A 13,927-nucleotide genomic window follows, 5' to 3' on the forward strand; every position below is an offset into this window, starting at 1 on the left:
AGCTATCATACTTTCTTACAGCAGAATTTCTTTTTTTCCAATCATTTTTATTTCCTTATTAATATTCTTTATTGGGTAAGACATTATTCTCATACTTTCATTTCACTCTTTAGACATGGTTTATTTTATTTCTTTGACTATATTTGTAATACTTGAGACAACATCTCTAAGTCTAATATCTAGGCCTCCTCAAGGACAGTTTCTATTGGCTGGGAGGTGTTTTCCTGTGTACTGACCATACTTTCTTGTTCCTTTGCATGTCTTGTAATTTTTTGTTGAAAACTGGACTTTTAAAAAATACAATGTGGTCATTCCGGGTATGCGATTCCCCTCCTCTTAGGGTTTGTTGTATTTTCCATGGGTTATTATTGTTCGTTGTTGCTGCTGCTGGTGTCTGTTTAGTGACTTTTATAAATTAATTATGTGAAGTCTATTTTCTTTATCATGCGGCCACTGATGTCCCTGCTCAGTTCACTTGGTGGTCAACTAATAAAATCTGAGAATTCAGATCTATAGGCAATTTCTAGACAAGTCACACAGTGACAGTTCTCTGGAAATGAGGCTTTTGGAAAACTCCAATCCTACTCTGTCCCCTTTCATTGGCTACTCATTTGCCAGTCTGCATGTCTCCGATAGTGGCAAAGATGTTGATTTCTTTTTTTTTCTTCAAAGTTTATTGAGTGATAGTAAATTGATAAACAAAGCTCCTGAAGAGGGAAGGGACCCAAGGGGGTTGCCCAAGGCTGTTGGCTTCTAAGGCTAGTAGAGAGGTGTGGTGAAAGGGGTGTAAATAAGCCAGGTTAAAATGCCACAGTGCTCTTTGTGCTCAAGGAGATCCAGCCATTTTTCTTAAACAAATGCTCTTCATATTTTTGTAAGCCCTTGGTTAATTTCAAGAGTTACAAAAAAGTTTATTTTGACTGTTTTTTGCTAGTGTTCTCACTCCTTTTCTGGAGGATATTTTTCTGAGGTCCTAGCTCTACCAGTCTGTGAGTACTTCTCTTGAAAAAACATATATAAATATCATCTTGATTAGATTCTACTTTCTTCTGGTTTCCTTTCTACTTACATAGTACTCCTTCAGTGAATAAATCCTAAAGATCAGAAGAGAGATATAAGAAAACATATTTTCTGATTTTTTAGTAGTTTCCTTGTGCTATAGCACTATGTACGAATGTGTCAGGAATAAGGTGGACCAAAGCTATTTCTTTCCAGAAAATAAATATAAATCCAAAAGTACAGTCTTCCTAGTTTTATGCTAATCACAAAAATAACTGGGATTGGAAACATGTTCAATAAAGGGGAGCCAGAAAATGATAGGTACTATTCCAAGAAAACAGAGTTTTTATGCCTGAATTCCCTACAGAGAAGTGTGGAGCTTCTAAATGGGGCAGGTATGTGATGATTACTCAACTCTGAATTTTCCTTTGTCAGTGCTAAACCTTTTCTCAAGAGCTTTCTTCAAATAGCAGAGGCTGAGATGAATGAGATGCAAAATAGAACCATGATCAATACCTTCCCCTTCTTGAGCAAAACTGGACTTGGTAAAGGGTCATGCTGACGAGTACTGGGTGAGTCACCCCTACTGATATCCTGGGCCAAATTTCAGACACCAGTTCATGTTAGGGAGGAGTGGGAAGGAGATTTGCATGTGTGACCTCACACAGAAGCTCCAGCCCTGGAGCATAAAAACAGCGGAGTTCTAGGTATTACCCAGCACCGGGACCAGCAGTTTCCAAACAAGTCAAGACCATGGCAGTCCTCAGCTCCATGTTGCTGCCACTCAGGCTGTTTCTATGCTTCGGACTACTGTGTTCTTCTGCCAGCTCTGCAGAGGACATTGACAACTGCATCCTCTTCAATGAGGTCATCACCACTGGCCAAGGCATCATGGCCAATTCAGATGTCTATGAAAGCAACACAAACTACACAGGTGAGGAGAAGCCATTCTTTTTGTTGTCCTTTGTCTTCTGAGGGGAATTAACTGAATTTCAGAGCACACCCTTCCACTGCTGCTCTCAATCACACAAAACATGTTTTTGACCCAGATGGGAAGTGGGGGCAGAGACAGAAAGAGAGTATGTGTGAGAGAGTTGGTTGGGTGGGACTGTTTCCTCCCTGTCCTTTGTGTAAACCTGAGGCAGGAGTCATTAAGTCCTGACACCCAGGTTAACAGCCCCAGCAAGAGCACACCCTTGGCAGGTTCTCAGACTTAAATAAAGTGGGTGTTTTTATTGTTTTCAGGGGTAACAAGTGCATCACAATGTGTGGTCTGTTCACATTCATTTGATAAAACAATGCCACCATGGATGATAGTATATTGCACAACACCTGGAGGCACTGTTTGCCTTGGTGTGTGGGTGGAAACCCTAGTGAGCTAGGCAGGGAGAGTGCTACTCTCCCACCTTGTTTATGATAAGCAGCCCATAGCTGAGAAAAGTTAGGTTACAGGTCAGTGCTCCCCTGCTATGAAGGGGCAGAACCGGCTCCTAAATCTTAGTCTTTCCTTCCCAGTCCAATGCTTTTCTTCAAGGTACATGGAACATTTAACAAATACTGTTTTGGATCAGCCAAACCTGTAAGTCAAGACAGGTACTTTCTGATTACTTTCATAAAAACAACATTTAATATGGTGGTTTACATGTATTCGTGCATTTAGATCTCACAACAACATGTTAGGCAGATAACATACCATGACCATTCCCGTCTCGCAGATGAGAAAACAGAGGTAGAGGTGTTAGTCACTTCCTCAGGTCACAGCTACTTACAGGATGGAGCCGGAATATGAACCTGAGCAGTTTAGCTTCAGACACCCAGTCCTTAACCACCGCGCTCTACGACCCTCACTTACAGTAATGAGAGCTGGGACTTCTTACTACATGCTGGGTGCTGTTCTAAGGGTAAATGCTATTATCTTCCCAGATGAGAACCACAGCATCGGGAAGTTAAAGTTTTACCCAAGGCCATAGTGGATAGCATTGCTAATATCTGAACCTAAGTAACAGCCAAGATTTTTCCAGCTCTGTTCAGCCAGGATATCCAGCTTCAGAGCCGGCCGTCTCATTACTATGTGATCCTGCTCTCCTAGAACTCTAACCAAATTCTGCAGAGAGTACCGAGGTGATGTCCACACCCATGAACCACAGATTCCAGACTTCAGCAGGAGAATGACGATGGTCTGCCTTCACACGCTTGTCCCAGCTTGTCCTTTTCTCTTTTTTTCATGGGGACTGTCACTGAGGGCCTCAGCTGTGACTCAGATCATTGTATCCCACTCCCTCAGTCCTTGTCGTCCCAAAACAGGGAGGATAATCTTACAATTCGAGATGAGGACAGGAAGGCATATGTGTGACCCTGCACATGGGGAAGGACCTGGGGGGTCGAGGGACTGCTACAAAAGAGATCAAGACCCCACACTTAAGATAACATATCACAAGGTGAGGGATTTTGCTGTTGACATGGAAGAAAAAGAAAACTATCTTGTGAAAATGCTGGGTGGAGATATGTAGACTGGGGTTCTTCTGAAAGTAGCAAGGCAGGAGAACAAACAGTCAAGAGAGGATCTGTAAGACCCCTTGAAAGGCAGTGTGTTGGGTGAAGGGGAAATCAAACATTTGCAGAGGTGTTGGGTAGAACAGAGAGAAAGGGGAAGGAGGAGAGGAACTCCGGTTCATTGAACACCTAGTTCGTGCCAGGCATTTCTCCAAACTTTACCCCACTTCATCTCAGAGCAGAAATGTGCTAAAACTCCGTGATAAACCAAATCACTATGTGAATTATTTAAGCTGAGAGTCAAAATCCTACGCTCACGGAGATGTGAAGTGCCAGACTCCACACCCAGGATTACACAACAGGCTCCATGTTTTCCTCATGAGAGTGTCATTGCAGGATTGCACTGGGACTCAGGACTTTTGAGGAGACTTGGTAAAGACCAACAAAGGCCAACCACTTCTCCTTATTTTGATTTTAAAGTTTTTTAAATTTCAGGGTTTGTGTCAACATTGCTAAGTCATGTATAAATGGGTTGGAATGTCCTATAGCACACACGCAGCTCAGGCAGGTTAACATTAGAAGAGGTTCTCTGGGTCTGTCTTGGTATCAATGAAAGAAACCCATGACGCAGTGACATTTACATTAAGATTGTGCTGGGTATGTATCTGCCTCCAAGAGCAAGACAGATAAAAGGTGCTTGCCTTTTTGCCTGAACCTTCATCTTTAAGGCACTGTCCAGCACTGGGTGTACAACTATTTTTTAATTAACGTATAATGTATTATTTGCTTCAGGGGTACAGGTCTGTGAATCCTCAGGCTTACACAATTTACAGCACTCACCACAGCACATGCCCTCTCCAATGTGCATAACCCTGCCACCCTATTCTTCCTCCCCACCCAAGCCCCAGCAACCCTCAGTTTGTTTCCTAAGTTTAAGAGTCTCTTATGCTTTGTCTCCCTCCTCGGTCCCACCTTATTTCATTTTTTCCCTCCCTGCCCCCCCCCACAACCCCTCACCCTGCCTCTCAAATTCCTCATATCAGAGATATCATATGATAATTGTCTTTCTCTGATTGACTTATTTCACTTAGCATAATACCCTCTAGTTCCATCTACTTTGTTACAAATGGCAGGATTTGGGGGTTTTGATAGCTGTATAGTATTCCAGTGTGTATGTGTGTGTATGTGTGTGTGTGTGTGTGTGTGTGTACATATATAGATAGATAGATAGATAGATATAGATCTCACATCTTCTTTATCCATTCATCAGTTGATGGACGTCTAGTTTCTTTCCATAGTTTGGCTATTGCGGACATTGCTGTTATAAACATTGGGGTACACGTGCCCCTTCAGATCACTACATTTGTATCTTTAAGGTAAATACCCAGTAGTGTGATTGATGGGTCATAGGGTAGCTCTATTTTCAACTTTTTGAGGAACCTCCATGCTGTTTTCCAGAGTGGCTACACCAGCTTGCATTCCCACCAATAGTGTAGGAGGGTTCCCCTTTCTCCACATCCTCACCAACATCTGTCATTTCCTGACATTAATTTTAGCCATTCTGACTGGTGTGAGATGGTATCTCACTGTGGTTTTGATTTGTATTTCCCTGATACCAAGTGATGTGGAGTAGGGTACTTTTTCATGTGTTTGTTGGCCATCTGGATTTCTTTTTTTGTAGAAATGTCTGTTCATGTCCTCTGCCCATTTCTTGATTGGATTATTTGTTCTTTGGGTGTTGAGTTTGCTAAGTTCTTTATAGATTTTGGATACTAGCCCTTTATCCAATATGTCATTTGCAAATATCTTCTCCCATTCTGTCCGTTGTCTTTTGGTTTTGTTAAATGTTTCCTTTGCTGTGCAAAAGCTTTTGATCTTGATGAAGTCCCAATAGTTCATTTTTGAGTGCACAACTTTTTAAATCAATGAGTAGTTATTTAGGGCCCTCCAAGTCCCCAGCATTGGGCTGGCCAGATACTGACACAGAAGAGACCACAGTACAGAGAACAAGCCAGAATGTAATTAACTACTCAACTCTATAGGAACAAATGTAAATGTTTCAGGAGTGAGAGGAAGAGAGGGCTGGACTGGGCCAGAGGTGGAACATAGGTAAGGTCCTGGAGAGTAAGCAGGGATGGGATGTGGGATGAGAAGGCAGGGTTCCAGACATGAACAAAGGCCAGGGGCAGGTATGGGCCAGTTGCACCTGCAGAACCAGTGGAGGGTTGGCTGCGCCTAGACCAGGAGTGCAAAAGCACAGTGAGCCAGGTTAGGAGGGTCATAAAAGCCATGTGTTGGTTACTGTAATCAACAGAGGTAAAAATGTAAAAGCAGAAATCTTTAGGTCCTCTAGAAAGATGGGCACTTGAAAGGTTTGGGAGAGTACTTTGTCCTCACAGAAGAGCTGTGTGTGGAATACGATCTGGCTGCAGCCTGAAGAGGGAAGGTGGAGGCCAGAAACCCAGGTTCCAGATGCCTAGGAGGGAAGGAAGGAGGCGGGAAACCAGTGTGAGAGAGGGAGAGCAGAAGAAACAGCAGAGACAAGAGCTTGCCCATGGGAGAACTGACACACTTGGCATGATCTCAGGATACCATCGCTGAGCACCATCCTCCTCACCATCATGCACACATCTACAACGGTCAGGTTCTCAGTGGGCAAGTCAGGCTAGTGGGGTTTGGCTCGGCCTACCCGGATTGGCCAAAACAACAGAACAGAAATGTTTTGTGCTAAAAAAATAAATAAATAACAATCACAATTCATCCAACACCCATCATGTGTTGAAAGCCTTACACTGTCTGTGCTTTTCCCAGGAACCTTGTAGATAAGGTACTATGATCTCTGTATCATGAGGGCTAATGCCCTCATCCCCAGGCCCAGGACCAGACCTGGTGTAGAGTGGGCATTCCATAACTATTTGCGGAGCGACTGATGGACAGTAAGGAAACCGAGGCTGAGAGAGGAAATGACTTGCTCCTAAATGTGAGAGCTAGAATTCTTATCCAGTAGGACTGTCTGATCCTATTGTACCACATGCTTGACTTTCTTTGCTTTGTATGGAGAAACCTCTGAAAGGATTTGGATGGCTGACAGGGCCCTGGAGAATAACACTTTAGCACTGAGTAATCCTCCCAGAAGGGATCTTTTAAGGGAGGAAATGGACAGGCTGAAATGTCCTCTTGAAGTACGCTCCCTGTTACACATCAGAATGCTAGAATCGGCAAGTGTCAGTGCAGTGCCTGTGAGTGTATCCTATGCTAGGTCAACAGGGAAGACTTACCCGACTGGGGAAGGCCAGGAAACCCCAGCATTATTGGACACGGGCTCAGAGACCACACCCCTTCCCTCACACTCAACAACAGCGACCAAGGGCATCAGTGATTCTGGGACCAAGAATGGGCTCTGCTTTAACTTGGCACTAAGAGTGCCTAATGTCATGACGCACTGCCCAGTGGGCCCACTTGACCCTTTCCCAGGCATCAACCCCGCCTCTCCCCACCCTGCTCTCCCTCTGAGAGAAGGGCAGAACAGCCCATCCCCTTTATCTGGTGCACAGGAACCTGACTCTGGAGATTAGGAGCCAGCCAGGATCTCACCTCTGTTCTATAGCAAAACCAGGGCCAGAGCACAGGTCTTCTTTTGTTTACCATTTACTGGAGAAAATGTGGAAAACAAAAACGCACGAGGAAGAAAATAAAAAGAATTGATAATCCCACTACCAAGAAATCACCATAGTTAATATCTTGTATTTCCTTCCAGACCTTTGTCTGCAACCTCATTTAAGATGGGATCATATTGTATGTACAACACTATTTGTAACTTCCTTTTTCCTGCTAAAGTTTGATTTCATGACCCTCATCCCCCTTCTGACTGCACAAATGGCTGACTGGTTCCCTACCCTTCCCTCCTAGTATGGGTTCCCGTGAATGCCAGTATTAGCTCTGTGGTCCTGCGAGCCGTGGACGCGAACAACAACTCACTGGGCTTCTGGGAGAAAGCAGACAAGGTTTGCCGCAACAGCGCCCTATATCGCCTGGATAACCGGAGGGACCAGATCTTCATGGCAAACTGGGTATCTCCTAACTCGACGAACATAACCACAGTTGCGCTACAGTAAGAACCTACCCGTGTGTGATCTGCTTTGGGCTTGTACAAGTGCAGACAGGGTTTACACAGTTTCATGCTGACCTTGGACGACTCAAAATGCACTCCAGGCATGATGTGGGAAATTTAGTAGCTGCACTCCTTTCTGCCTCACTACTCTGTTCTTCTACCTGCAGGAGTTCCCATACATACATACACACACACAAACACACACACACTCCTTCCCTCTCCCCCCACTCCCAGGCAGGTGCAACAGAGACAAAGACAGCTCTAGTGTTAAAGAAAATCATAGCTGCACAGTGGTTAAAACCAAACAAGCAAACACATGAAAACACTTTATTCTGGACTGTTGCAATAGGAGGAAAAAGACCTCAGGGTAGAACCAAGTTCAGTTCTGAATACATCACGGGCAAGTGGGACTTTATAGCCAAGGAGCAGGGTGGGGATCACTGAGAGGAAACAATAGGGCCTGTGAGGGGGGCTTCTGGCTAAACTGACCTAACAGGATTCTTGCAGAAGACAGGCCCCGGGGGTGGGAGAAGACGAAGAAGTAGGTATTAGGGGTAAACGGTGGGAGGTACTTGCTGAACTGACTTAGCAGGGTTCTCACTAAAACCGGATTTTACAAGGAAGGGCACAGACAGGCCTAGAAGAAAGTTCTGGAGCCTGACTAAAGTTGGTTAAGCAAAGAATCATTGTCACTGGGCATGCTGTTTGCTTCAAATTCCAGAGAATCATTTTTTAAAACACACATTCATTTTGGAAATGCCACATGGGATGACTGTGTCATAAAACTGACTTTCTAATGTCACACAAAATGGACACCCTCAGACTGTGAGGTGAGGCCACATGGGGGCTCGCATGACACTTTAACAGAAAGGCCTTCCTCTCAGCTAATGACGTTACCCAAGTTACCTCGGGAGCCCATGTTGAGAGGCCCTCACCCTTTCAGACTGCCACTTGTACTGAAAGGGCAGGTCTGACCATCAGGCCGTGGCCCCTGGTGGTGTCCCCTTGGTAGTGAACAGCCACCAAGTCTCTGTGGACATTGGTGGTTCTGATGCCATCAAGCCATCCTGCCTTCTCCTGCCATCTTGGGGCCTGGTCAGACTTAGCTGGTTCTGGAGAGGTGACTGCGCCCACCGTGACTTCCCAGAGTAAAAATCCAAGGGAGCTGCTGCACTCCAGCCTCCCGAAGACAGCAGTGTCTTAGAAGTCGGCCAGAGCTAATCAGGGCAATGACTTTGCTTTCCTCTCACCTCAATTAAAGCCTCCACACTCCAGGCAACAACAGATGAAAGGCCCCACGGTAACAACCTGCGACAGAAACAGCACATTCCCAGCGACAGTGTGGTCTGCAGACCCCTCCCACCCTGCACTGGCCTCTCTGCTTGTTCAGCCTTGGTACCCACTCCTGACACGGGGAGGGGAGCAGCACATATGATGGGGGTACGGAGAGCAGCTGGGTGGGGCACAGTGAGATGTGAAGAGGCCCCTGTCCACGGGGCTCCACAATGAGTTTTGGGGAGGCAAGGCCCCTACAGAAATAACTGCAGAAGTTGAGTATCAATTCCTCAAGAAAGCGTTCCCTAAACCCCCGGGTCAGGCTCCCGCTCCCCGTTTGCACTCTCGTAACTTCTACTGCTTTGTCACAACACGTCACAACTGCCATCAATTATTTAACTTGTTTATTGTTTTGTTGCAAGTCTGTTTCTCTGAAGAGACTCTAAAGTGCCACGAGGGTAAGAACCATGCCCGTCTCGTTCACCACTGTCCCCTCAGCACCAAGCACGGTGACCGGCATGTGGCGCACGCTCATTGGTTTACTGTTGAACGTATGAACGGGAGACGGGACAATAACGGGACCACTGACTGAACAACACACCAAGCTGTACAGACCACTTAATAAACATTAAGCACCTACTACGTGTCAGGCATTGCTGATGACAGAACCCGCCCTCAAGGAGCCCTCTCATGGCGGGACTGGTTCACAGCAAGGCCTTGCAGTCGCGGGGCACGTCTCTCTATCGGGGCTCTGTCTGGGAATGACAACACGAAGAAATGACTTCACAGAAGTTACTGTGGAGTATCTGGGCAGAAGGGACCAGGATGGACATCACAGGCAGGACTGGCTTGAACAATGCCCAGAAGTGCATTCCAGCTTGTGGGGAGGTCAGGGTGCTGAAGTCGGTGGGGTGGGGGATGGACAAGAGCTTCCCTGGAGCAAGACCATGCAGAATCTTAGTCAAGACAATAGACACCAGATCAGTAATGATCGGCTGATGGTGCTGTAGAGAACACCAAGGTCAGGATCCCCCGGGAAGGCAGAAAAGGGAGCTAGACCCGTGAATTCCACAGCGGAGGGCCTCACCATTATCTCTCACTGATTTGCCCTCCACAGAGCCTTCACTATCAATTTCTCTGATGCGGCTACATTTTCTTCTCTGCAACTAGGAAGAAAAGGTAAGTTCCTCTGTGGCCTGTTTACACATCTGGCAGTGACTCGGTTAGCCTGGAAAATTAGTTGGTGGGTGCCTTAGAAGAGTCTTCTAATCACGCGGTATTCAGATGTCAGTTGAGTTCCCCAGCACCTGAGACCTACAGAAGACAGTGTGACCCCTTATCCTATGCCTCTGGGAAACAAAAGCCATTCCCAAGATTTTTGCCAACTCCCAGGGGCCTTTAATTCTCACAGCCACCTGTGGCTCCAGATTCCTGCTTCCTTGGAAGCCATTATGTCCAATGCCACACAGATGGATAGGAAAATCAGCTCTTTGTTTAATTTCCACAAAGCATTTCCACTTGCACGATGCCTTCCTAGGTACAGCAGACTCTAACCAAGGGGCTCAAGGAAAGGGGTAAAGATTTGCACAAAGAAGGCTTCAGAGTATAGAAATGCTCATACTTTCCTTAGTTCTTAGAGTGGCCTCTGGCCACCACCAAGGATTTCCACTGACCTTTAATAGGCTATCGTCGCCAACTTCCAGCCATCCTGAAGCTCTTCGTCCTTCTCTTGCCTTCTCTGTCCTCTTCCTTCTCTCTTACCTCCTTCTAGGGAGCTAAAACAAATTCAAGAAATTGAGGTTCAGGAAAGATAGGTAACTTGCCCGAAGACACACAGAAAGTAAATGGAGAAATTAGGACTCGTGGTCCACATCTCATGCTTTTTTCCACTTTTCTTTGACTTACATCAAAACTATAAAGACAATCTTTCATTCTTGGTGAGGTTTTTAAATACAAAGTTCAACCAAGAATAAGAAGCATTAGTCCTTCTCAGTGTCTAGATAACAGGTCTTCCTTGGGGGTCCCCCAACACTGAAATACGTGTAGTACGCTGCCCATCTTCCTGCTGGCCATACATTGCAAATGTGGGCACAAGGGATATCTATTGACAACAACAAATTTCGAAGTGATTCTGTCTAAGGAATCTATTACAGTGCCTTCATGGCTTCCTTGGTTGTTCCCTCTATGAAAAGACTGGGGTATTATTTTCATCCTGAAGGATATTTTCAAGATGAACACTCATGTAAATGTTAAGAAAGAAAGAAAAAAGTGTTTGCTTCTAATCAGGATTCCTTGGCTCCACATTAATAAAGTCCAGCTTAGGAGGAAAGAAGAAAGGAAAGAAAAGAAAAAAGAAAAGAGGGGAGGGAGGGAGGAAGAGAGGAAGGAAGGAAGGAAGGAAGCAAGCAAGCAAGCCGCTGTGTTCAGACCTTGTGGTTCAGTGGGATACTGGAGAAACATCTTCCCTGGGAAACACTAAGAGATAAAACACAGTGCCTTGTAATTGGGAGGCACCCTCCCACCAGGGGAGAGTGCCTGAGCCAATCATGGGACTTCTCCCTTTTTTTTCTTCTTCCATATAGTCCTCTTTGATCCACAGACCCTTGGAGGCATCATTAAAAAGGCTCCAGTTTTTCCAAGATCAGACTACCCACAGGGCCTGGTTAGCTCTGCTTCTCTAGAAGGCAACCTCAGAGAACCAAAGGGTGGTCAGATCCCTGCACGGAAGAATGAGAAATGTCTCTGAAAATCAGAGATTCCAGGGTTTGAACAGGGCTTCTGGGCACTTGCTTTAGAGCAGGGGTAGCCGTCCTCAGGTCTCGATGATACTAGTTTTGTTTTGTTTTGTTTTTTAAGATTTTATTTATTCATTTGACAGAGAGAGAGCACAAGCAGGGGGAGTAGCATGTAGAGGGAGAGGGAGAAGCAGGGACCCCACTGAGCAGGGAGCCTGACACAGGGCTCGATCCCAGGACCCTGGGAGCATGACTTGAGTCAAAGGCAGACTCTTAACTAACTGAGCCACCCAGGCCAGGCGCCCTGATATCTAATTCTCATAAGCATTACATGCAACCTTTGAAATTAGCAAGAAAAAAATATATAATTTTTAGCAAGAAAAAATATAATAATAATAAAAATAATATAATATAAAATAATAAAAAATTAGCAAGAAAAAATATATAATTTTTAGCAAGAAAAAAATATATAATTTTGCCATTCTGGATCGTATTTGCACTGACTGATCTAATATAACATTAAGGACATGAAGACATTTGAGGACGGAGTACCCACCCAACAACAAATTCAGTGGTTGTATAAACTCCTTCCCCTGTAGGATTGTGTAGACCTTAAGGGTAGAGAATGTTTCTTATTTATTTTTTCTTCCTTGACGTTCTATACTCCCTGGTTTTCCTACTCCTCTACATACATTTAGCCACTAAAAATTGTTGACGGAAGCTTGCTCATGAACTCTGGCTCTAGTGTTCCATCAGACTGGCCTCCTTTCTCCAGTGCCCCCCAAAACAGGTTCTGATGCCACTGTTTTGTTTTGTTTCGTTTTCCAGACACAAGCACTTCCCAGATCTCTACAACCAGAACAAACCCACAGGCTACCTCAACAACAGGACACATCTACACAACGAGAACAACTCCACACTCAACTGCAACAAGAGAATACCTCTCCACAACCACAACAACCCCACGCCCAACCCCAATGACAAGACACTTCTTCACAGCCAGGACAACCCCACACCCAACCCCAAGGACAACCAGCTTGGCCAACAGAACCTTCCTCTGCCCCATCACAAGTGCCATTCAGATCCTGTTAGTGTTTCTCACCAGCAAACTCCTCTCCTAGAACGAAGCTGAAAAACAGTTGCTCCTGCCTCTACCATATCCTCCTACGTTCAGTTCTAAGCCAGTGCTCTGACAGGCATGTGAAGGAAGACTCTACATTCTCAAATGGGCAACTCTACTACCATTGCTTTGGACCAAAACAGAGACCTGGGTGTCACTTGGGGGAGGGTAGCTAGTCCATTCACTGGTGGACTTGGGGCACACAGATGTTCAACTGGTGAACATCAACAGATGTTCAATTGTGTCTCTCACGACACAAATTAGGCTTTTTGTTGACTACTTAGACCTAGTCTGGGTGTAACCTGGAATTCTGGCTCTGGGTTTCACGTGCTGACAGCCAATTCCGCAGCCAATGTAAACTTCTGTTCACTGCCAAATGATTCCTCCATACCTGAGTCTCTGTGGGAACAACCTTTCTTCACTTTCAAGATGACCTCAGAGTTCTGACCAAACCCACTCAGCTTACACAGAGCTTCTGTGCCTGTCACCCAACAAGGAAAGGAAAAAGAAATAGCCCTGATATTACTGGCCACACCAGTAGTACGTGAAGGGCTAGAAAACAGGAATGTACCATGTCTGAGCAAACAACCATAGGTAAATATGATGGTATAAAGACATTATTTCCTATGTCATACCAAATAAGCTACACTTCAAACAAGAATAATGTATTCGATTCAAATGTAAGTCTTTAATGAGTATTAAAGTACAACATGCTGTCTAATTTTATTCATGTATATGAACATTAAAAAATTAATAGAATGGTGAGAGTGTGTATGCTTTCAAAGCCAGATCTAAGGGTAAAGTTTCCCCAATTTTACTTCTCTTCAAGTACAAACTGGTCATTTTTTCCTTAATGGTAATTTCCATTAAGAAATAGGGAAAATATTTATAGTATTCATAATACAATGTAAAACCAACAGAAAGCATGGATTTCCAGTAATACCCTGGTAATAAGCAGCAAAGTTCTAATAATTACCTAAATTCCAAGATGCCAATATCTAGTAACTAGCCTTCCTCTGGGACGGTTTCTGTCAATTTCTTCTTCCCTGTGAATAGGACACACTTTTCCTACTTGTAAGTCTTTGATTTTTGTTGAACCCCGGACATGTTGAAGGCTAAAACATGGTGACTCTGGAAACCAGGCTCTGCCTCCCCTCCAGGGCAGGCTGCTGCTTGCTGAGGGCCACTGTCCAT

General features: G+C 44.9%; 1 protein-coding gene across 1 annotated transcript; it reads left to right on the forward strand.

The window, feature by feature from the left end:
* Positions 1 to 1,693: 1,693 nt before the first annotated feature.
* Positions 1,694 to 13,808, forward strand: PLET1 (placenta expressed transcript 1). The gene is made up of 4 exons (XM_080815636.1): positions 1,694 to 1,933; positions 7,402 to 7,603; positions 9,996 to 10,057; positions 12,442 to 13,808. Exons 1-4 carry the CDS (start codon positions 1,753 to 1,755, stop codon positions 12,732 to 12,734), a joined length of 738 nt encoding a protein of 245 aa, XP_080671762.1. The 5' UTR covers positions 1,694 to 1,752; the 3' UTR covers positions 12,735 to 13,808.
* The last annotated feature ends 119 nt before the right edge of the window (positions 13,809 to 13,927 follow it).

This window comes from Martes martes, assembly GCF_963455335.1.
Source record: "Martes martes genome assembly, chromosome: 10".
In the NCBI taxonomy this organism is placed as follows: Eukaryota; Metazoa; Chordata; class Mammalia; order Carnivora; family Mustelidae; genus Martes; species Martes martes.